The sequence below is a fragment of the Colobus angolensis genome, unplaced genomic scaffold, assembly GCF_000951035.1.
Source record: "Colobus angolensis palliatus isolate OR3802 unplaced genomic scaffold, Cang.pa_1.0 Scaffold501, whole genome shotgun sequence".
NCBI classification, from domain to species: Eukaryota; Metazoa; Chordata; class Mammalia; order Primates; family Cercopithecidae; genus Colobus; species Colobus angolensis.
The window spans coordinates 803,099-827,108 of NW_012118500.1; the positions used below are offsets into that span (position 1 = coordinate 803,099).

At 41.5% G+C, this 24,010-nt stretch overlaps 1 protein-coding gene across 3 annotated transcripts in view; it reads left to right on the forward strand.

Moving 5' to 3' along the window:
- The window catches only part of SPATA18 (spermatogenesis associated 18), a 61,220-nt gene that overhangs the window by 4,260 nt on the left and 32,950 nt on the right, over positions 1 to 24,010 (forward strand). For 2 of the 3 annotated variants that reach the window (XR_001003797.1, XM_011960054.1), the window contains exons 2-6: positions 4,822 to 4,927; positions 5,058 to 5,173; positions 6,475 to 6,587; positions 15,533 to 15,628; positions 17,312 to 17,551. Coding sequence is in view for 2 of the 3 variants with exons in the window: in XM_011960054.1 (XP_011815444.1) it covers positions 4,822 to 4,927; positions 5,058 to 5,173; positions 6,475 to 6,587; positions 15,533 to 15,628; positions 17,312 to 17,551 (671 nt within the window). In the remaining variant the exon portion in view is untranslated. The remainder of the gene's footprint in view (positions 1 to 4,821; positions 4,928 to 5,057; positions 5,174 to 6,474; positions 6,588 to 15,532; positions 15,629 to 17,311; positions 17,552 to 24,010) is intronic. The other variant, XM_011960055.1, reaches the window with a different exon arrangement.

Genomic DNA, 24,010 nt, shown 5'->3' on the forward strand with positions numbered 1-24,010 from the left:
AAATTGATTTTGCTACCCACTAATGCTGTGGTTATCAGTCTTCACTGCACATAGGAATTATCCAGAAAGCTTTTATATTTCCAAAGACCAGGTCCCACACGAAAGCAATTAAATCCATTTCTAGGAGTGGGAGCCCACAAAGCTCCTCAAGCAAAGGCTTTCCTGAAACTTCATGGCCCTTACCACCTTCTCTTTTGAGTTTTACCTCTGAAATCTGGACCAGTTTTCTTATAGTAAGTAGCATGTGTTTTTGCATTTATTTTCATGTTTATCTTAGACTATAAATTCCTCCAGGGCAGGAGACATTGTGTCCCTAGCATCCAGTGCATAGTGGCCTCTCCATAAAATTTCTTGAGAGTATAAATGCATGAATAAACCATGCCCTTCTGCTTCTTGAAACCACCTCCTTCTTCGGCCTCCTTATTCTTCTTCATCTTGCTTCCTGGGTGTCCTCTCATTTCTGACTGCTCTTGTTTTGTTTTTTATCCACTGGCTCTTCTTACTCAGAGCACTTCTGACACAGCAAAATTGCCCCTCGCTCTGCCCTCAGCCCTCTCCTCACTCTTTTCTCTCCCTGGTAATCTCATCTGTGCATGTGGCTTCTGCACCCTCCCACTTGCTGAAGCCTTCCAAAGCCACTCCTCCCAGTCCTGTCTCTCTTCTAAGCTCCAGACTTACTTTCCATCTGCTTTGGGGAAAGCATTGTTGTTGAGAGCTCAGCTGCAGTGCTGGAGGCTGCAGGAATGGGTCCGCACTATTGTCTCTTCAAATTACTTAATTTGTTTTTCCTTAGTGATGAATTTTGGATGATGATGGCATCTCATTTGTAGGATTGTTCTGAGGATTAAAAGGAGCCACGTATATAAAGCTCTTAGCACAGGGTCTGGCTGGTATAGAGTAGGTAATTAGACCAGTAATTATTAGGTACTACTACTGGACATTCCATCTGAAGGTCCTGCAGGCCCCCTCACTTGTTCAAACCCAAACTCAGATCATCCCTCTCATACCTCTTACTCATTTTGAAACTCCCTGACCTTCTTAAGTAATGCTGAAATCAGCGGGAACTTTACTGGCACAGGTGTAATTTGGGGCTGGGAAAGACCTTTGGGAGACCCTTGGTATGTCTACAGCCTCCAGCATCTCTCAGCTAGATGGTTATATCCATCTACCTCAGCTAGATGGTTATATCCATCTACCTCCCCACCAGACTCACTCTGTAACCCAAACTCTATCTGGTCTGCTTTTGCCAGAGAGATTTTTGTAACATGCAAAGGAAATATGAGCATGTCATACCCACCTTCCTCTGTTGCATCCTTAAACATTTTGATGATGGAATGAAGCCCAAGACCCTTAATGTGGCCAGTCAAGTCTTTCAAACTTGGTCTCTGGACCCTGTACTCACTTTCTCCTGATATGCCTTGGTACCTTCTGTTTCTCCTCTTCAATTGCCCTTCCCTGTTACCCTTCACCCCTCACCAGAGGTTATTTTGCTATTCCTATAGCTTGTTATCCACACAGAGTATTTAACATAAACTCTAAGGTAATTATTTATCCCCTATGTGCCACTTGTTCTCCATCTCACTTCCCTGTCTAATTAGTTCACTGACTGCAGACAACTTTTTTTTTTTTAAATATAGCTTTGTTTCCTGAGCTTTGTTTCCAGGGCCTTACATATAATAGGAACTCAATGATTTATGAATGGATAAATCTGGAGAGTCTGTGCTTTGGAGACAGTATAATTAGTCCATATCTTTGCTCTGTTTGTCTTGTGTGAGCATGTGGGTATGTGTTTACTTGAATAATGTGACCCTAATGCAACTTGATTATCTTGTGCAATGCTTTGTGTTTAGAAGTTGCATCATGTTGTAACATGTCTTGGGAAGCGGAACTATGTGACACAGGATATTCTCTCCTGTTATTTAAGTTGTGTTTAAAAACTCATTTGACCAGCATTCCTCTGGGTATCCAGTATGTACCAGGCTCTAGGCAAGGCATAGGAACAGATAGTAATGATACCACAGTAATACTTCTAATTATTGTGTACCTCTTTTACACTGGACTCTGCTCATGTGATCAACTACCTCCTAAACAGGAGGAAACAGAGCCTCATATTTAAATGTCTTTTCTAAGGGAATGCAGCTGGTAAGTTGAGAACCAGATTTGAACAAAGGTCTACCTTATTCCTAAGCCACTGGCTCCTTTCAATACTGCATGCCACCTCATAGGTGCCAATTGATAAACACCTTCTGTGTCTGAGATGCTAGACATATATTGTTTTGATTTAATTCTAATGCTCCGCAAGGCATTATTATCCCCATTGCATGGGAGAAGAATGGGCTCAGAGAGGTTAAGTAACTTGTGCAGGGTCACACAGAACTGTAGCAAGCAGCAGAGCTGAGATACTCAGGTTTGCTTGACTCCCAAGCTCATTCTCCATCCACTTAACACATGGAATGATCTTGCCAGAGGGCAAAAGGCTTGTAAGTAGGTAATTGAAGTTCAGTGTAATAAGTGCAGGTATAAAATGGACACGGCAAGGAGTGCTGAATTAATGAGGAAGAAATGGAGATAGATGTTCAGGCTATGGGTTTTAAATGCTCTATCATGTCAACATTACGCTGTTAAATCATTCATTCATCAACTGCTGTTTGGACCCTTCAATTTGCTAGGATACTAGTGGCAACAGATACAAACATGAGCAAAGCAAGATCGTTTTTAAAAAGAACTCATGGTCCTTTTGGGAGGAGAGATTGGATGGATGAGATGGAGAAAAAATGACTACATGAGAAATCAATGCTACAACAGAATTAGTTACCAGGTACCATTTACCAAGAATGGAAAGTAAACCAGCTGCCCTCTCAGTTACAAGTCCATCCCATCCAAACTCCTTGCCAGGGGTGAAAGGCTCTCCAGGTCAACCTACCCTACCAAACTCTCTGACTTTCTGTGCCTCTGCCACATTGACATATTCAAGGTTGCTGAACTTGTTCCTGCCACAGAACTTTTGTCCTTGCTGTTCCCACTGCCTGGCATGTTCCTTCCCTAGTGCTGTGCTTCCCTGAATCTTAAAACTCAGGAATACTCAAGGGTCCCCTCCACAGAGAAGCCTTCCCGGGATGCCCTCCCCATTCACTCTTGGTCGCATCATCCAATCCTCCCTCTACTCCCAGCATGAAGCATGATCTAAAAGTCAGTATAGATAGTTTAGTAGTTAAGAGCATGGGCTCTGGAAGCTGGGCTGCTGGGGTCCAATCTCAGCTCTGATAATTTACTAGCTGGGTAGCCATGAACCAGTTACTTAACCTCTCTGTGCCTCAACTTTCTCATCTGAAATGGGAATGATAATAGTTCTTCTAACTCCTAGTGTACTAGTGCAAAAATTAGCTGAGTTTATGTAAAGCACTAATAGAGCCTGGCATATAGGAGAGATATGATAAATACAAAGTAAGTGAATCATCTCATTTACATGCATCCATCCAACGCATAATGAGTCTGAATACAGGGGCACCGTAGAACCCAGGGTTGGGAATACAACAACCAACAGGACAGGTCTGTCCTCAAGGAGCTTCTTGCCTGTCTGAACCATTTCCTTGGTTGATGCAGATGTGCATTTGATTTGTAAACTTTTGCCTAGAGATTATCTCAACTTTTCTCTTACTCCTAGTTTCTATCCTCCTTGTACCCTGCTTTCTGTTCTGGGATTTGTTGTGTCCAGGAGGCACCAAGGACCAATGCCTTATTGCGCCCTGAGGTGACACATAAATCGATGCATTTTTACAACCACGTGATGTTTGTTGCTTGTAGTTGTATTCCTTCTTCTACAGTTAGAGTCAGTTAGAGGTTTGGCTTATGTTGAAATAGAAATGGTAGAATCTTTCAAAGAAATGAGGAAAGCAGAATAATAGCTAAAAGGTTCACTTCTTTGCCTCCTCGTGTTCTGTTCTCATTGCTTAGAATGTTCCACAACCACTGGAACCACCTCCTTTTCCAAGTCTGGCTAATTTCATCTTGGACTAGGTTTCACTTCCTCTTGGAAGCTTTCCCAGACTTTCCAAGACAATGGGCTATTGGGTAGAGCTTGCACTCCTCTGTGTAGTTAGACTTATTATTCTGCTGCAAGGTAACTGGCTATTCATATGTCTGCCCCATGAGTCTGCAAGTGCCAAGTCCCTAAACCCAGCAATACCTTTTTGCTGTTAAGAAGTCATGTTCTCTATGCACATACAGTATATATGAATTGAATTTATGTAGAGGACAGGAACCAATAAAGCAGGTAAATTAGGCAGTGATTTGTATTGTCTGACAACAGGTCCATTTAGCTTTTAAATGTATTTTTGTAGAGTTTTACTGAGTAGGATTATTGCTATAAAAAACAACCTCCAAATCTCAGTGGCTTAACACACACAAACCAACTCTCTCAACTATGTGATAATTCAATGCAAGCATTCAGTCAGCAACCTTGCAAATCTTGTGGCTCCACCATCCCTTATGCCCTCAACATCCTCTCTTGGCTCTTCTGCATTCAGTTGTCAGAGGGGAAAAGAAAAATAAATCATTCAAGAGGTTCCCTTCTGGGCCAGGCCCTGGGCATATATCACTTCCCATCCAGTTAACCAGAATTCAGTTACATGGCCACACGAACTGCTAGGGAAACTGGGAAATGTGGTCTACGGGAGATAAGTTTCGGTGACCACACAGCAGTCCTGCTACCAGAGCGTACCAGAGCCAGGCAGCTCTTGGGTCAAGTGAGACCCTGGTCTGCCTGCAGTGGGTCCAAGAGTGAAGAAATTACCCTGGTTATCTACTGTTTTGCCCTTGCAGACAAACACATGTGATCAAAATCTAAATCACTGCCTTGAACTCATTGAGCAAGTTGCCAAGGTGCAGGGACAACTCTTCGGGATCCTCACAACAGCAGCCCAAGAAGGTGAGAATGGCCTGGTAATTTCCCATCCAGTTCTGCCTGCCTTTCTCTCCTTTCTTGGTGCTTTTTTGTGTTCTTTGACTGTTGATACAGTTGTGTTTCTCTCCCTGACTTGATGTGTGTATTCTTTTAGGAGGACATAACGATGGTGTGGAAACAATCAAGTCACGCCTTTTGCCTTGGCTGGAGGCTTCCTTTACTGCTGCTTCCATGGGAAAACCTGTTGACAGCAAGGTCCCCTCTCTGCAGGTGGGGATGCTGAAGGATAACCCTTGACTTTCTGAACAGTGAGATAAAACAAATCAGAAACCTCCAAGAGAAGAAGAGGACTTAATTCTGGTAGACTGACAGAGTGTCACAGTTTGTGAGGGTTATTGGTGGTTTTCATGGGGACAGTGTTAGTTTTTGAACAGGTGGAGATCAGACTAGAAAGAGAGCACATGCCTTACTTAAGGCATCCACATCATTACATCTGGGCAACCAAAACATTAGTTACTTTACTTTTAAACATTTATATGGATTTACCTATAACCCTTTCTAAAACAGACGCATTTAGAAAACATTTAGTCTCTTCTGAGAAAACCAAACATCACATGTTCTCACTCATAAGTGGGAGTTGAACAATGAGAATACATGGACACAGGGAGGGGACCAACACAGCAGGGCCTGTCGGGGAATTGCAGGGGTGAGGGGAGAGAAAGCATTAGGACAAACATCTAATGCATGTGGGGCTTAAAACCTAGGTGACAGGTTGATAGGTGCAGCAAACCACCATGGCACACATATATCTATGTAAAAATCCTGGTCATTCTGCACGTGTGTCCCAGAACCTAAAGTAAAAAAATAAAAAATAATAATAATAACAAAAAGAAAGCATTTAGTCTGTTCTGAGCAAGAACCTTATAAGACAGTGGCTGAAGGATCCCCGCTTGGAGATCACTGAAAGAAAACCAGTTCCTCTTTTATGGCCCTGGAGTAGGTATCTAAACATTTATGTCTCAATTTTCTTATTTGCTGAATGGAGACAATGGTTTTGCTGATCTAATAGGGTCATTTGTGAGAATTAAATGTGATGAGCACACTAAACAAGCTGCATAGGGTCTGACACGTGTTAAGTACTTTATAGACTTCAGTTATCATTAAGTAATTTTTTTTCCCTGAGAATGTTTGGATGCTTCTCAGATTTTTATCCTCTGTGTGGGCGTTATTCTAGGTATAAAGATGTAGAATGATGTTTCAAAGTCTTTTTGGAAATTGAGGTATAATTTATATTCAGTGAAATCCGTAAATTGCTGTCTTAACAAATACATATACCTGTGTAAATTCACATCTCTATTGGAATATCAGACATCTCCATCACTTCAGAGCATTTCTTGCACCTTCCCCAGGGCAACCATCTTCTGATTTTTGTCACTCTAGATTAATTTTGCCTGCACTAGAACTTCATGTGCGCTCTTTTGAGATGGACTTTTTTTTTTTTTAATTCATCAATGTCATTTTACGTATTCAGACTGATTTTTGTTTTTTGTTTTTTTGGTGTGCCTTTCCAGAACACGTTTGACAGGGAGAGACGTAAAGATTCCAGTCCTCGGGATCGGGACATGCAACAGTTAGATTCTAATTTGAACTCAACCCGGAGTCAACTCAACCAGGTTCAAGACGAGTAAGAGGAATGCAAGTTATCTTTTTCCAAAAAGTATTGTTTTCAATTTAATTAAGTTTTAAATTCGAAAGGAGAATAATGGCTCATGTGAAATGTGGGCATTTGTAAATAAGTAATATGATTGTGTGTGTGTCTGTGTGCATGTGTGTATGACAATGAGAGACAGAGAGAGAGAGAGAGAAAGAGAGAGAGAGAGAGAGAGTTTAGAGTCAGTGTCTGTGGATTTGGGGACAGGATATATTATGATACCTGGTCCCCTGGTTCCTTCTTTGGAGTTACTTCTTCATAAGCACATCATCAGCCCATATTGACAAACAGGTAAAGATTGTTAGACAAAAATCTACCTTTTGGGAGAAAAATTTTAAAAGAGATGCAAAAAGGGAAGAATAAAATAGAGTGAACAATCAGGCAAAGAGGAAAATTAAGAGAAAGACAGCAAAAGTCAAATTAAGCAGGCTGCATCTATCTGTCCATTATACTCATTTAGGGGTGTATGTGTGCCTCTCTTAATCCGCAAGGGTCAGAGTCTTTTAAGAAAGCAAGAATTCAAGATTTTGCAATAATTATTAGGTATAAGAATGTATTTTTAAAAAGTTAAGCAATTCCAGGCAACAACAGATATCAGATGCATGCTGTGGGCAGAGCCAGGGAAGCAAACTTAGGGAATCACCACAAAAAACATTGTAGACTTTGGGTTTGTACTTGAGGCAGGTAGACAAATATGTATGAAACTGTGTTTGACATACCTAACAAAAATCCATCAATGGGAATTTCTCCTACCACAGCATTGCTTCATTGCTGACATCAATGGGACAGAAAGGAAATCTTTTTTTTCTTTAATCAATAACTAGTTAAGGCTTGGGATGGAGTAATATGTGGTGCTCTGCCTTGTTCTCTGATGACATTTACATTTTTCTAAGGAAAAATATCTCTATTGATTTAGTTTTGCCTGATTATAAAAATACTACAATTTTCTTTTTCAAAATGCATACAACAAATAAAAATTGATGAAAATCACCTGTTTTCTTGTCCCTATTAACATTTTGGTATATTTTACTCCAGACATTTTTTCTTTGTGCCTGCACCTCCACACACACCCATTCATATTTCCAACTGGAATCATAATCAATGAGTAGTTATATACCTGAAGCAGTCAACATTTATAATTGTAATATGCAAAAAGCATACAATCTATAATTTATTTCAACTAATATGAGCTCATTTTGAAGGATCCTTCAATAAGCCACTTCAAGATCACATAGTCATTTCTGGTTTATCATAGTCCATTTTCTATAAACATTCAGCTCATTCCAAGTGCAAACATGCATTAAGAGCTGTTTTTACCCTCTCATGGGGTCTCCCTTCCCCTCATCCTTTCTAGGGAAGGGATGCTTCTATACTCTCCTGGTGACGGACAAGAAGAGTTTTTGGTCTTGTACTGCCCTCTGGGTTCTTGCTGGCCTTAATTTCATGTAGGCACTAGTGTCTCGTTCTGATGGGTCCTGAGTTGTGCATGTCTTGTCTAGGAAGGTCTCCTGGGACATTAGCTAGCAATTGCTGCAGATGATCCTACGTTTTCCTCTAGTTGTGAGGCAGGGCATCAAAACTTTACTGGTTCTTGATGGCTGTCAGCACTAGTAGGGGCCAGGGTTTCCCACTTTTCTATCTTGTTTCAGTGACACTGTTGTTACCTATAAGGGGCACCATGGATCAAGAAATATAATGCATACTTTAAAAAAACTTTTCATTTGAAAATAATTTCAAACACAGCAAATCCACTAGAATAGCACTAAAAATTTCCATATGCCCTTTCATATGCCTTTTGCCCTATTTGCTTTATCACGTGTGTGTTCCTTCTCTCTCTATATATATATTTTCTCTACTAACCATTAGAAAGTTGCATACATGAAGATGCTTGCTGCTTTTCCCTGGATTTCTTAGTTTTTATTTTTGTTTTTAATTTTTTATTATACTTTTTCAACGTGCAGATTTGTTACATATGTATACATGTACCATGTTGGTGTGCTGCACCCACTAACTCGTCATTTACTTTAGGTATATCTCCAAATGCTATCCCTCCCCACTCCCACTACCCCACGACAGGCCCTGGTGTGTGATGTTCCCCATTCTGTGTCCAAGTGTTCTAGTTGTTCAATTCCCACTGCAGTGTTTGGTTTTCTGTTCTTGTGATAGTTTGCTGAGAATGATGGTTTCCAGCTGCATCCATGTCCCTACAAAGGACATGAACTCATCCTTTTTTATGGCTGCATAGTATTCCATGGTGTATATGTGCCACATTTTCTTAATCCAGTCTGTCGTTGATGGACATTTGGGTTGGTTCCAAGTCTTTGCTATTGTGCATAATGCCGCAATAAACATACGTGTGCATGTGTCTTGATAGCAGCATGATTTATAGTTCTTTGGATATATACCCAGTAATGGAATGGCTGAGTCAAACGGTATTTCTAGTTCTAGATCCTTGAGGAATCGCCACACTGTCTTCCACAATGGATGAACTAGTTTACAGTCCCACCAACAGTGCAAAAGTGTTCCCATTTCTCCACATCCTCTCCAGCACCTGTTGTTTCCTGACTTTTTATTGATTGCCATTTTAACTGGTGTGAGATGGAATCTCATTGTGGTTTTGATTTGTATTTCTCTGATGGCTAGTGATGATGAGCATTTTTTCATGTGTCTGTTGGCTGCATAAATGTCTTCTTTTGAGAAGTGTCTGTTCATATCTTTTGCCCAGTTTTTGATGTTTTTTTTTTTTCTTGTAAGTTGGATTTCTAGGTGTTTTATTCTCTTGGAAGCAATTGTGAATGGAAGTTTATTCATGATTTGGCTCTCTGTTTGTCTGTTATTGGTGTATAAGAATGCTTATGATTTTTGTACATTGATTTTGTATCCTGAGACCTTGTTGAAGTTGCTTATCAGTTTAAGGAGATTTGGGTCTGAGATGATGCAGTTTTCTAAATATACAATCATGTCATCTGCAAACAGGGACAATTTGACTTCCTCTTTTCCTAATTGAATACCCCTTATTTCTTTCTCTTGCCTGATTGTCCTGGCCAGAACTTCCAAATTATGTTAAATAGGAGTGGTGAGGGAGGGCATCCCTGTCTTGTGCCAGTTTTCAAGGGCAATGCTTCCAGTTTTTGCCCATTCAGTATGATATTGGCTGTGGGTTTGTCATAAATAGTTCTTATTATTTTGAGATACATTCCATCAATACCAAATTTATTGAGAGTTTTTAGCATGAAGTGCTGTTGAATTTTGTCAAAGGCCTTTTCTGCATCTATTGAGATAAGCATGTGGTTTTTGTCTTTGATTCTGCTTATATGATGGATTACATTTATTGATTTGCATATATTGAACCAGCATTGCATCCCAGGGATGAAGCCCACTTGATCATGGTGGATAAACTTTTTGATGTGCTGCTGGATTCGGTTTGCCAGTATTTTATTGAGGATTTTTGCATCAATGTTCATCAGGGATATTGGTCTAAAATCTCTTTTTTTGTTGTGTCTCTGCCAGGCTTTGGTATCAGGATGATGTTGGCCTCATAAAATGAGTTAGGGAGGATTTCCTCTTTTTCTATTGATTGGAATGGTTTCAGAAGGAATGGTACCAGCTCCTTCTTGTACCTCTGGTAGAATTCGGCTGTGAATCCGTCTGGTCCTGGACTTTTTTTGGTGGGTAGGCTATTAATTATTGCCTCACTTTCAGAGCCTGCTATTGGTCTATTCAGGGATTCAACTACTTCCTGGTTTAGTCTTGGGAGAGTGTATGTGTCCAGGAATTTATGCATTTCCTCTAGATTTCCTAGTTTATTTGCATAGAGGTGTTTATAGTATTCTCTGATGATAGTTTGTACTTCTGTGGGGTCTCCCAGTTAGGCTACTCGGGGGTCAGGGACCCACTTGAGCAGGCAGTCTGTCTGTTCTCAGATCTCAAACTCAGTGCTGGGAGAACCATTACTCTCTTCAAACTTCAGTTGGAAATGCAGAAATCACCCATCTTCTGTGTTGCTCACGCTGGGAGCTGGAGGCTGGAGCCGTTCCTATTCGGCCATCTTGGAACCCTTTATTTTATTTTTATGTTATTTCAATAGATTTTGGAGAACAAGTGGTATTTGGTTACATGGATAAATTCTTTGGTAGTAATTTCTGAGATTTTGGTGCACCTGTCACCTGAGTGGTATACAGTAGAGCCATTATGTAGCCTTTTATCCCTCAGCCTCCTCCTTTCTTTCCCCTCAAGTCCCCAAAGTCCATTATATCATTCGTATGCCTTTGCATCCCCATAGCTTAACTCCCACTTGTAAGTGAGAAAATATGACATTTGGTTTTTCATTCCTGAGTTACTTCACTTAGAATAATGGCCTCCAGCTCCATCCAAGTTGCTGCAAAGGCCATTATTTCATTTCATTGTATGGCTGACTAGTACTCCACGGTATATATATACCACATTTTCTTTATCCCCCCATTAGTTGATGGGCACTTACGTTGGTTCCATATCTCTGCAACTGTGAATTGTACTGCTATAAGCATACATGTGCATGTGTCTTTTTCATAAGATGGCTTCTTTTTCTTTGGGTAGGTATGCAGTAGTGGGATGGCTGTATCAAATTGTAGTTCTACTTTTAGTTCTTTAAGAAATCTCTGCTATTGAAATCTCTATTGAAATACACTGCTTTCAATAGTGGTTGTACTAGTTTACATTCCCACCAGCAGCATAAAAGTTTTCCCTTTTCTCCACATTTACTCCAACAGCTATTGTGTTTTGATTTTGTAATTACGACAATTCTTGCAGAAGTAAGATGGTATCGCATTACGATTTTAACTTGCGTTTCCCTGATAATTAGTGATATATATAATTATATCACTATATATAGTGATATATAATATATATATATAATTTATATGTATGTACATATAAAATTGTATCAAGTCATCCTTTTTTTTTTCTGTTTTTGTTTTGAGACAGAGTCTCGCTCTGTCACCCAGGCTGGGGTGCAGTGGTGCGATCTCGGCTCACTGCAAGCTCTGCCTTCCAGTTTCATGCCATTCTCCTGCCTCAGCCTCCTGAATAGCTGGGACTACAGGTGCCTGCCACCACGCCTGGCTAGTTTTTTGTATTTTTAGTAGAGATGGCGTTTCACCGTGTTAGCCAGGATGGTCTCGAACTCCTGGCCTCATGATCTGCCCGCCTCGGCCTCCCAAAGTGCTGGGATTACAGACGTCAGCCACAGCGCCCAGCCATATCAAATCATCCTTCTGATTAAAAGCTGTTAGTCTTCTCCTTTTTTAAATATTATATTTTATTTTAAGTTCTGGGATACATGTGCAGGATGTGCAGGTTTCTTATATAGGTAAACATGTACCATGGTGGTTTGCTGCACAGATTAACTCATCACCTAGGTATTAAGCCTCACATGCATTAGCTATTTATCCTGATGCTCTCCCTTCTCCTAGCCCCCAACAGGCCCCAGTATGTATGGTTCCCCTCCCTGTGTCCTTGTGTTGCCATTGTTCAACTCCCATTTATGAGTGAGAACATGTAGTGTTTGGTTTTCTGTTCCTGCGTTAGTTTACCGAAGATAATGGCTTCTAGTTTCATCCATTTCCATGCAAAGGGCATAATCTTATTCCTTTTTTGGCTGCATAGTATTCCATGGTGCATATGTACCACATTTTCTTTATTCGGTCTATCATTGATGGGCATTTGGGCTGATTCCATGTCTTTGCTATTGTGAACAGTGCTGCAGTAAACATACATGAGCATGTATCTATAATATAATTATTTATATTCCTTTGGGTATATACCCAGTAATGGGATTGCTGGGTCAAATGGTATTTTGGTTGTAGATCCTTGAGGAATCACCACACTGTCTTCCACAATGGTTGAACTAATTTACATTTCCACTAACAGTGTGAAAAATTTCCTATTTCTCTGCAGCCTTGCCAGCATCTGTTGTTTCTTGACTTTTTAATAATTGCCATTCTGACTGGCATGAGATGGTATCTCATTGTGGTTTGATTTGCATTTCTCTAATAATCAGTGATGTTGAGCTTGTTTTTATATGTTTGTTGGTCGCATAAATGTCTTCTCTTGAGAAGTGTCTGTTCATGTTCTTTGCCCACTTTTTAATGGGGTTGTTTGTTTTTCTCTTAGAAGTTTGTTTAAGTGGTCTCTTCCCTTTATACTTAGAAAAAATTCTAGGCCGGGCGCGGTGGCTCAAGCCTGTAATCTCAGCACTTTGGGAGGCCGAGACGGGTGGATCACGAGGTCAGGAGATGGAGACCATCCTGGCTAACACCGTGAAATCCCGTCTCTACTAAAAAATACAAAAAACTAGCCGGGCAAGGTGGCGGGCGCCTGTAGTCCCAGCTACTTGGGAGGCTGAGCCAGCAGAATGGCCTAAACCTGGGAGGTGGAGCTTGCAGTGAGCTGAGATTTGGCCACTGCACTCCAGCCTGGGCGATAGAGCGAGACTCTGTCTCAAAAAAAAAAAAAAGAAAAAATTCTAAATTTCTCACTAGGGCTCTCATAGCAGTCCGCCTGATCTGGCTGTGTTTCTGCCCGAGTGTCATCTCCTGTCACTTTCTCCTGACCCAGTCTACTATCTACTTCCTCACCTTGAGGCCTTTACCTGTGCTCTTCCATTGCCTGAAAGAACTTTCCAGTCTTCCACTGGCTGTTTGCATGCCTGGTCTTTGTTATCCTACAAGTCTCAGCTTAAATGTGCCTGCTCAGAGTCCTTCTGTGACCACCATACATTGAAAGGTCTTTCTTCCCTCTAATTCTCTTTCATGGTGATCTGCTTTTCTCATAATAGCACTTATGAGAAAAGTTAGAGAGTGAAGTCACAACTGGGAACTTAAAAAAAATAAACTTGCTTGTATATATATGATCTATCTCCCCAACTAGCCTGGAAGATCCAAAGGGTTCCTGTTTTGCATTGCTTTCTTGACACTGTTGTATCTCCAGTACTGAGCATCATGCCTAGCTCACAGTAAGTGCTCAATAATCTGCTCAATGAATGAATAGATACACAACAAAACATTTAAATAGAATGTCAGCCTGATTAAAACAATTCTTAGCATATGAATGTACTTTTCTTTCTTCTCTCTGTATGATGTCCAAACACATGAAATTAGCTTGTATGTTTGCTTGTATGTGCATCCACTTTTGTGTGTGTTAGGAGAAAAATACCCAAGTTTTTAATTCCTGCTTGTATTTTTCTCCTTTTTTTGATCCATTTTCTACAGTTTCTTTTCTCTTGATAAAAATGTTCATTTTCACATATTTATTTTTAAAAACTTGTTACCTCTTTATATTGGAATTAAATCATACTAGTTTCCTTTCAATCTCCAATAGCCATATTATGAAGTTAATGCTATTTTTTGCTTTCTTTTCATCTTTAGACATTTCATTCATTCATTCCTTTCTCATTAAAAAAATATACCTTGTGACAGGCACTGTTTAGGTGCTGGGGGTAGAGATGAATAAAATAAAATTATTGCTCTCAAATAGTTTATAGTGTGAATGCAATGAGGTAAATGTGAGTGGAGTGCTGAGAAGGGGAAACAAACCTTGCTTGGGAGAGTTGGGGATAGTATGTGGAAGGCCCTTGCCAAATGCGCATTTATTAGAGGAGGAAGCAGGTAGGGGATGGAATTTTGGATGTCTGGTTAAGATCTGTGGGATTGACAGGGATGCTGTTAGCACATTATTTCTCAGGTTGCTCCACTCTCAAAGTGAAAATCCCAGTGTTTTGCCATCCACTGTTCTTCTATCTAGAGGAAAGGATAAAGGCTGGTGTGAGTTTGGAAGGCAACTGCACTATCTTAGCCTCAGGACAAGTGCTATGATCTCTCTGGCAGAGTCAGAGAAGTCAAGAAGACTTTGTCAACTCAAATCTCACTGTTCTGGGATAACTTCATTGAGGACCATTGGTCTTTATTCAACATCATCTATCTCACTTCCATTTTTTTTTTTTTGGAGACATGTTCTTACTTTGTCACCCAGGCTGGAGTGCAGTAGCACAATCAAAGCTCACTGCAGCTTCAAACTCCTAGTCTGAAGAGATTCTCCCACCTCAGCCTCCTGAGTATCTGGGACTACAGGCACACACCACGACACCTGGCTAATTTTATTTATTTAATTTTTTATGGAGACAGGGTCTCACTGTGTTGCACAGGCTGGTCTTGAACTCCTGAGTTCAAGAGATTCTCCTGCCTTGGCTTCCCAAAGTGTTGGAATTACAGACATGAGCTACTGCACCCAGACCCACTTATTTTTTAAACTAGATAGACCTAAATAATACGATTTATTATGATTTGTCTACCATGAAGAGGATTTGAAACTGATAATGACAGAGATACAGTGAAAACTCAGAGAATTTGTGTTCAATAAGTAGTAGACGTCAGAGGCAGGAAGACATGAAGTACCTGATTGTCAAGGGTGATTGTGAGGACTTTAGAGGTGGGCACATAATTTTTTTAAATATTAAGGAAGTCTGCAGCTCCACAGTGCAAAGCAATAAAAATTGATGTTGGTATATTGTAGAAAAATGGAGATTTTGTAGAGAAAGCCAACCTAGGGCTTTGATGTAATTAGAGCAGATGAATTAGGGGTGAGAAGGAGAAATTGAACAAGTTTCTTTGTCCTATATATTCTAATACTAATAGTCTTTTGGGGGTAGTAGCTCTGTAATTTCCCAGTGTTTGACATTGAGCAAAGGATGTTAGCATGTTTTAGCATACAAGTCCACCACAATTTTTGCAATATTACCTGATTGAATGCAGATGTCTTTTAACTTGATCTTGTTTATGTTGAACTATGTCATATACCAGAAGTTCCTAAGTGAGCCTCTGCCTTGATTTAGAAAGTCTGCCAATTTTGAAAAATCTATCTTTAGTTACTGATTTCTCTTACAGTCTGGCTGAAACTGAAAAGAATCTTGAAGAAACCAAGAACAGATCGGCCATATCCCTGTTGGTTGCAGAGGAGGAAATAAATCAGCTAAAAAAGCAGTAAGAAAAAAATGACAGGATTATTGCAGCCTAAATCATTGAATTTAGCTTTTTTGGTGCTCCATTACAACATGAAAGAATCTGTTCACCACCAGAGAGAAAATGCAGAAATATTTTTATTAATTATACGTATATATTTAGTACAAAAATATTACTTATCTACTATAGAAAACTTCCAAAGTACAACATAGTATATAGTATAAAGGAATATAGAAACCCTTTCATAACTCCAGAGCCAGTGACTGTTAACATTTTGCATTCCTTCTGATTAATATATTAATAATAGAGTTAGGACTACAGAATAAAGTATATAAGTATACAATTTTCAATCCTAACTTTTCACCTGACATTGCTTTCCTCTGTCACTAAGAAAAAATACTGCAGAAGTTAGTTTTAAATAGGTTCATTATGTTCCATCATTTGGGGCTTTCCCTCATATTGAATATTTACTTGTATACTAATTTTCAACATTGGAAATAATATTGGGATAATTTTTGTGGAAAAATCTCAGTTGAGCCGTCTGATTATTCCTTATAGATAAAATTCTAGAAGGGGAAAATAAACATTGATCTTTTAAGGTTATATCTTCCTGGATCTTAATTTTGATCCCCCCCTCCCAAAAGAGTAAGTGGGAGGTGTATTTTACACACACACACACACACACACACACCCCTTTTGATTATCTTCACACATGTTCCAATGGTTCTGATTTCTTCAGGAACACCCATAAATCTTAGCTAGGAACACTGTTCTAATTTCTACTTCTGTCTTCCCCTTCCTCATCATTTTAATCTCTAATTTCCTATTTGTTAAACCCTCTCAAATCCATCGATCATATTACTCATCAATTATCTATAGCACCAATTCTGTTCTTTACTGTTTGTATTACAGCTTTTCATTCCATTACATCTTTAGCTTCTTTGCATCCTTCTTAATCCCACTTTCTTATCTTCTCAATCTTACCTTTTCATCATATACCCTTGTCATTTTCATCACAGCATGTTCTCTTCTTCCAGCTTTTGCTCTTGTTTTATGGTGGCCACGCCTCTTTGTAACTTGAAGAAGATGCCAATTTTATTTCTAAAGTTTTTTTTGTTTGCTACATTATTTTCACAGGTTCACACTTCTAGCTAGTTTTGTGGATGTTATTCAGTTCCCATTATAGTTTTCTCTCATATTCCAACTGTTCAGAGAATCAAAGATTCTAATTAATATTAAATATTCCAATTAATGTGTTAAAAATATAGTTGAGACTATTCAGAGAGTCAAAGAACTAGTGAGGGTAGGAGATTATATTTTAGACCAGCTTCCTGCATAGCTTTTGGAGGTCAGATGTTTTCAAAGTGCAGTTAAGATCTGTCCCATACTGTCCAACATGGGACAGAATGACTATAAGTCCAGTGTTTTTGCTAGAGGATCTGCATGAGTGTCCTTTCTTTAGGAATTTTTCCCCATGCAAGCTGCAGACATGGAGAGGCATCCTGACCCTGGGAGTTCTGCTCCTTGCTAATTTGTTCATTCACATGTATTTCCACCAGAGTTTCCCAATGCAATAATGGCAGGCTAAGTAGAATAGCCTCTGTTGGTAAGCATGCCAATTGCTGCTTATTACCTTTCCTTCCTTCCTTCACTCCCTCCCCTCTCCTCTCTTCCCTTCCTCTGCCCTCTCTCTTTGCTATTCAGGCTTAAATCTCTTCAAGCTCAGGAGGATGCCCGCCACAGAAACACAGATCAGAGGAGCTCAGAGAATAGGCGGTCAGAGCCTCGGAGTTCTGAAGAGCGGAAGTGTGAGCAGTGGAGTTCACTCAAGCGGAATGTAGACCAGCGGGACACAGAAGTCACATCCGATTATAAGAAACATCTCCGAAACCTGAAGGAGGAAATAGCTGTTCTGTCTGCTGAGAAAAGTGCACTCCAAGGAAGGTCAGACAAACTCTCAAATATCTAATTTAGGCTATTTTTGCTGAGCTAAGGGGTCGGGGAGGGGAAAATAAGTAAAATGATAAAATGATACCCTGAACCAAAACCTCAGCAATCTGGCAAGCTTTCACTTGTAAAGGGATTGTTTTCTTAACTGCCCCCCTTCCAGAGAGAGAAAATACCTCCTGAGTTGCCAGCACTTGGATACTAATTAACTTTGGGCTGAGAGATATGGAGAAGAAAAGTTTTTGTTGTTGTTGTTGTTTTTTGTTTTTTTTTTTTGAGACAGAGTCCTGCTCTGTCGACCAGGCTGGAGTGCAGTGGCATGATCTCGGCTCACTGCAACCTCTGCCTCCTGGGTTCAAGTGATTCTCCTGCCTCAACCTCCTGAGTAGCTGGGATTACAGGCACACACCACCATGCTCGGTTAATTTTATTTTTACTTTCAGTAGAGATGGGGGTTCACCATGTTAGCCAGGCTGGTCTTGAACTCTTGGCCTCAGGTGATCTGCCTGCCTCCACCTCCCAAAGTGCTGTGATTACAGGCGTGAGCCACCATGCCCGGTTGTAAGGAAAGTTCTTTGACTTGAAACCAGAATTGTGCGGGCCTATGGTGCAAGAGGTGGTACCCTCACGGAAAAACTGTTCTGTAATATGAGGGTCATTTTCTCTGAGGCCTGGGAGTCCTCTCTCCAGGGATGCTGTCCATTTTACTGCAGGGTATTTCCCTTTTGTATCTGACTTTGATGGGAAGTGTAGGTGAAGTGTTCTTGTGAAATTCCTTTCTACTTATAGACAGATGTTAAGACAGGCCATCAAGATAGTGTTAAGTAAGGACAAAGGAGATGTTTCTCTGGAGTCTCTGCATTTTCCTTATTCTTTTTAACAACCCCCCCCTCAAGCCCCTAATGTGTTCTGCTCCAGGCTGTGAAAGTCCCTATTCCCATTCTCTAAATGTCACCACAGTCTTTAATTTTGAGGAATCATTCTGTCAGTGTTTTGTTTGTGCCAACTTGTATTGACTCCCAAGAACGAATTATGTGCCTGTTTGACATGGTGGTAGTATTTACACCACGGGAATTGGCAAACACCATAAGTGAGTCTAACCCTACCCAACCCAACCTCCCTGGCTGTTGTACTCAGTTTTGCATTACCTTTTGCCAGATAGTTTCTTCTGTAAAACCTCCCTTTTTGGAGACCCATTTACTTCGGGATAGCTAGTCTGATAATTTACTTCATACTTGAGGGCAATATAACTTTTTATTGATACAGTAGTTTATAATATACCCAGTACTTCCACATGTATTTGCTCATCTGACCTTCTAATCCCCACCTCCACCCTAAAATAGGGCAAAAGTTATGTATCTGAAAACTGGGAATTCAAGCTACTTAGGAGGTTGTCATGGGGAAGATTGCTTGAGCCCAGGAGTTCTAGACAAGCCTGGGCAATGTGGCAAGAATTCATCTCTAAAAAGAGTTAAAAAATAAATAAATTAGCTGGGTATGCCTGTGGTCCTAGATCCTCTGGAGGCTGAGGCAGGAGGAACTCTTTAGCCCAGGAGTTTGAAGCTGCAGTGATTGAGCTAAGGGATTTTTGGAAACCAATCAGTAAAGGTTTTAGCCCAGTTTTGGTTACTTTGGGAGAGTGTGTTTAACCATTTGGCTTGTTCGAAAATTTCTTGGACATGAGCTTCCACTTTTCTAGACACATTAATGTAGATCGACAGGTTTTACTGATGACAGCACCTTGTTCAGCTAGGAGATAATCTAGAGCTCGTCTTTTTCAAAAACCATTCCTGCTAGTGAGCCTAAAGACCTTTCTAGCAGTGATAGACTTGCACCAGCACTTGCTAAGGCCAGTATTTGCCAGTATTTCAAGGGAGATGGTAAGTTCCCGTGATGTGATTTCATGGTAAGTAAAACTTCCCCAAGGGGCAAGAGTTGTGATAGTTCCCACAACTCTGGCCACAGTAAATCCTAGGGCCCTTTTTCTTCTAGAATGGGATTCTAGATTGGAAGTTATGTTCAAGACAATGATTTGGGTGGGAGCTATTGTACCCAGGGTAGCAAAACCATAATGAAAAGAATCATGAAGATGGAACAAAGCCAAAGATTAAAAAGAGTTTAAATAATTTTTGGCAGTACCGCAAAGCCATAAGAGCCCAGGAGGGGCAGCCAGGTAATATGGTGTGATTGGTTTCATTAAAATGTTGGAAACAAAGGAAAGGGGCCTCTTAACAGTTTTTGAGAGGCCCCACAGGAGAGGAAAAGTCATGTTAATGTTCCAACTGGTTGGATGGGTGGGGGGCGCAGCGGTGGTGTTCAAAACCAGGGAAGTGTATGTGCAATGGATAGGATATAAGTGACATGATAGTTATTTCCCACGTTGGTTTTTATCATTCTAGTAACATACATGAGTGGTATTAGTGATTTGCTTTAATGCGACCCCCAGAGCAAATGCCAGAGAAAAGGCAAGAAGGCAAGGCAAAAACAACTTTATTTACAAGCCAATGTGAAGGAGGGGCGAGGTTCACTGGTCTCCGGCGGTGGAGGCCGACGAAGTCGCGCCAGCGTTCTCGGAGGATGTTCTTGGGTCCCGCGCAGGAGGAGGGGCTGAGGAAGTTCACTCCGGCGTTCTCGGGTGAGGTTCCTGGGTCCCGTGCACAAGGAGGGGCCGAGGAAGTTCACTCCCCGAGCCCGCGGGGAGCGGCTTTTATGTCCCGGGCACGGAAGTGGGAGGGCAGTGGGCGGGACATAGGCGGGTCGGGGGTGGGGCGGTAGGCGTGGCTAGGCGGGTTCCGGTTCTTCTCCATCGGAGGTCGGGTGGCACCTGCACAGTCGACCCGTGTCTTTCCCGGGCGCGGGAAAGTTGATGGTGAAGAACCCGGAACTGCGCCATCTTGCCTCCATTTGTCCAGACAGTCCAACCTTTTATTGATAATAGTGATAAGGGGCGCCGTGGTCTGTCTGGCTACTTCCTGCTGTTAAGGGACCTCATTGAGGTTGGGGTCTATGGTTGGTATTTGGATGTACGGATGAAGAAGCATCTGGTTGAAGGTGACGTGCGTGATCTCTTGAACTTTGGCTTGGAGAAATTTGATTAAAACAGGAGCGAGACATAAGACAAAACAGAGGATTAGTATGGGAATTAGGAACGGGAGCATCTGCTGTATTACGGGCAGCAGCCATACCGGTGGTCCAGGGGTGAAGGGGGTATTGTAGGTTTTTAGTTCTGCTTTAATCCTGTTTAGGGTTTGGATGTTAGTGCCTACTAGGCCTGACTCGTTTACATAATAGCAGCATTCTTCTCCTAAGAAGAGACATGTTCCTCCTTTTTCGGCAGTAAGTAAATCTAATGCTCGCCTATTGTGTGCTGCTACCTGGGCCACTGAGGTAATTTGATGCTGCAGAGAAGCCAGGCTTTCAGCTGAAGCCTCTATGGCCTCTTGGATTTGAGCTGCTAGAGATTGAGTAGACTGTACCAAGTGGGCAAGTGCCCCAGTTCCAAGCCCTGATGCCACTAAGGAGGCGGCCAGGGAGACTCCGATGACTAGGGGAAGGAAGACAGCCTGTTTTTGGAGATCATTAGGAGGAGGGTTAAATTGTATGATGAGTTCAGCTACTTCTGCTTTGCTATATAAGGTTAAACTAGGTACTAGGGACACTGGGACACAAAAGGATTGACCAATGAATGTGTGATTAAAGACCTTGAAGAGGGTTTTGTTGCACCAGAAATAACCTCCGATGGGAGCCGTCTGGGTCTTAGCGGGTGGCTGGGTATAGTTACACCAGGAGGTGTTTGGGGTAGAGTAGCAGAAAGGAAGGATTGGACTTTCTGGGCTTTGGTATAGTGGGACTTGGAGTAAGAACGGTTTTTGGGAGGTGCCTATGGAGTTAGTTGTAGCCCTGAAAGCAGTAGGTAAGGGGACTGCCACTAAAGGGGCTCTTTCAAGGGCCGCACAGAGGAAACAGTGGGAGAGATTTGTTAGGTTGGCTGCCCGTGTTAGGTTTAACCCTTGATGGACTAGTTTTAACCATGAGAAGGGGTCCTTATTGGAGGAGTGTAATTGATTTTGTAAGGCCTATTCTTGTGCTTGTATGGCTAAGGTTAAATTCTGTAGGGCTTGTATGTTTTGAGGAAGGGATTTTTGCTGGACAAGTGTTCTTTTTATCAGGAGAGTAGCCATGGGATATGAACTAAGGATTGTGTAGCCTGTGTAGAGTCCACCTTTGACTCAGTCTGCCCATCGGGGGTCCCATGGGTCTTTTATATTTAATTGGTATTGAAGGGGGGTTCGTTGATTCTCAATGGTGAAGAGAGCAGTGGGTTTCCTCTGTCTCAAGGTTGCATAATGGATCTTACAATAAATATAAGGGCATCCTAGGTTCTTTTGTTTCCAGTAAGTCTTACAATTGTAGTGTGATCGTGCAGGAAGCAGAGAGCCTTAGCTCCGGCCACACTGCAACACGATAGGGTAAAATTTATAGTAAGATGGTGTTGGCAGCCTGAAGGGGGGCAGTCAGCAGTGCCTTGTAGCCGTGAGTGCTGTTTATTTTTGTGTGACCAAGTTTCAACTATAGAAAATCTCCATATGAAAGTTGGGTTAGTAATAGAGATTGAAATGCAAGAAAAAGATATTAATATAAGTATGAAATAGTACTTCATCTTCAGTGTAATCACAGAGTACACCTTGTCACTGAAGATGTTCTATAAAGGTAAGTGGGAGAACCACTGTGATGGGCTATCATCTGGAGGCAAGTAGGGATCTGGGGTAAGATATTGGAATTCTGTTATGTTTATATAGAGTATGGCGAGAAATCGGGATAAGCGCAAGGGGTCAGGGAACGTGTGGTGGTTGGGAGAGTTTGGTGAATTTGAGATGGGTAGGGGTAAGTCTAGTAGATGTCCACTGATTGTCTTCTGTGGGGCCCTTTTTTAATTGTGATATATGGACCCAGTGCGTGTGTCCTAGAAGTTTGGCTGCTGTGTATGTGGATAGGAGGACAGTATAGGGGCCTTTCCACCCAGGCTGAAGATCTTTGGCTTGGATATCTTTTAAGTATACTTGGTCTCCTGGGCTGAGAGAGAGATGTGGGCTATAGGTGTCCGTTGGAGAGGGGTGTGCTAGTTCTGCATGTTGTCTCAGGAGTTGTCTCAAGAGGTTGAGGTATGGGAGATAAGTTGCCAGCGGGGAAGAAAGGGTGGGTAACTGCTGGAGGGTGAGGGGCTGGCTGTAAACTAATTCAAACAGACTGAGGCCTGTTGAACTCCGTGGAGCTGCTCGCAGCTGGGTTAGGGCCAGGGGAAGGAGAGTTACCCACGATTGTTGAGTCTTGAGGGAGAGTTTGGTGAGTTGCTGCTTAATGAGCCCGTTGGCCTTCTCTACTTGACCAGAAGACTGAGGTCTATAAGGGATGTGGAGTTTCCAGGTGATGTGTAGGAGGGCTGCCACCTGTTGGACTACCTTGGAGAAGAATGCTGGGCCATTGTCAGACTGAAGAGTAAGCGGAAGGCCAAACCTAGGAATAATGTGTTCAGTGAATATGGAGGCAACTGTATTGGCGGTTTCTCCTATAGTAGGATAGGCTTCTATCCATCCTGAAAAAGTATCAATGAGGGTTAAGAGATATTTGAATTTTTTATGCCTTGGCATGTGGGTAAAGTCAATTTGCCAATCTTCGCCTGGTTGGTGCCCTCTGAGTTGATGGCTCGGATGGGGGTTGTGCAATGCACCCTGAGAGTTTGACTTGAGGCATGTGGAACACTGTTGGTTGATTATAATTAGGTGTTTCATGAGTGTGGGGCAGTGAATGAGGGGGCTTAGGAGGTTATATAAAGCTTTGGGTCCTATGTGTAGGGAATTATGTATGTCTTTTAGAATGGTGTGGAGTTGAGTTTCAGGAATAACTAATTTATTATTGAGGTAAATCCAATTGTCTGCGGCTAGTTTGGCTGTTGAATCTTGTAATAGTTTGGTCTTTTCCTCTTGGGTATAAGTAGGGGTATATTGAGGAGAGAGAAAACAAATAGAGGGAAGCGTGGGAGTGGAGAATCTGGCTGCCAACTTGGCAGTGGTGTCGGCAAAGTTATTGCCAGCCGCCACCGAGTTAGATGGAGTCTGATGACCTTTACAGTGTATGATGGCTGCTCTGGAAGGCACTGATAAAGCGTCTAGCAGTTTGAGTATCTGTTTTTTGTTGACTATAGGGGTACCACTGGTGGTTAGTTTCCCTCTTTCTTTCCAGATGACAGAGTGGGTGTGTGCAATCAAGAAGGCATACTTGGAGTCTGTGTATATGTTTACCATTTTTCCTCTGGATAAGAGGAGAGCCCTGGTTAGTGCGATAAGTTCTGCCTGTTGTGATATTCCTTGTGGTAAAGGCTTAGCTTCTAGGACAGCAGAAGATGTAACTACCACGTATCCTGCCTGTCTGTTTCCTAGAGAATTTATAAAAGAACTG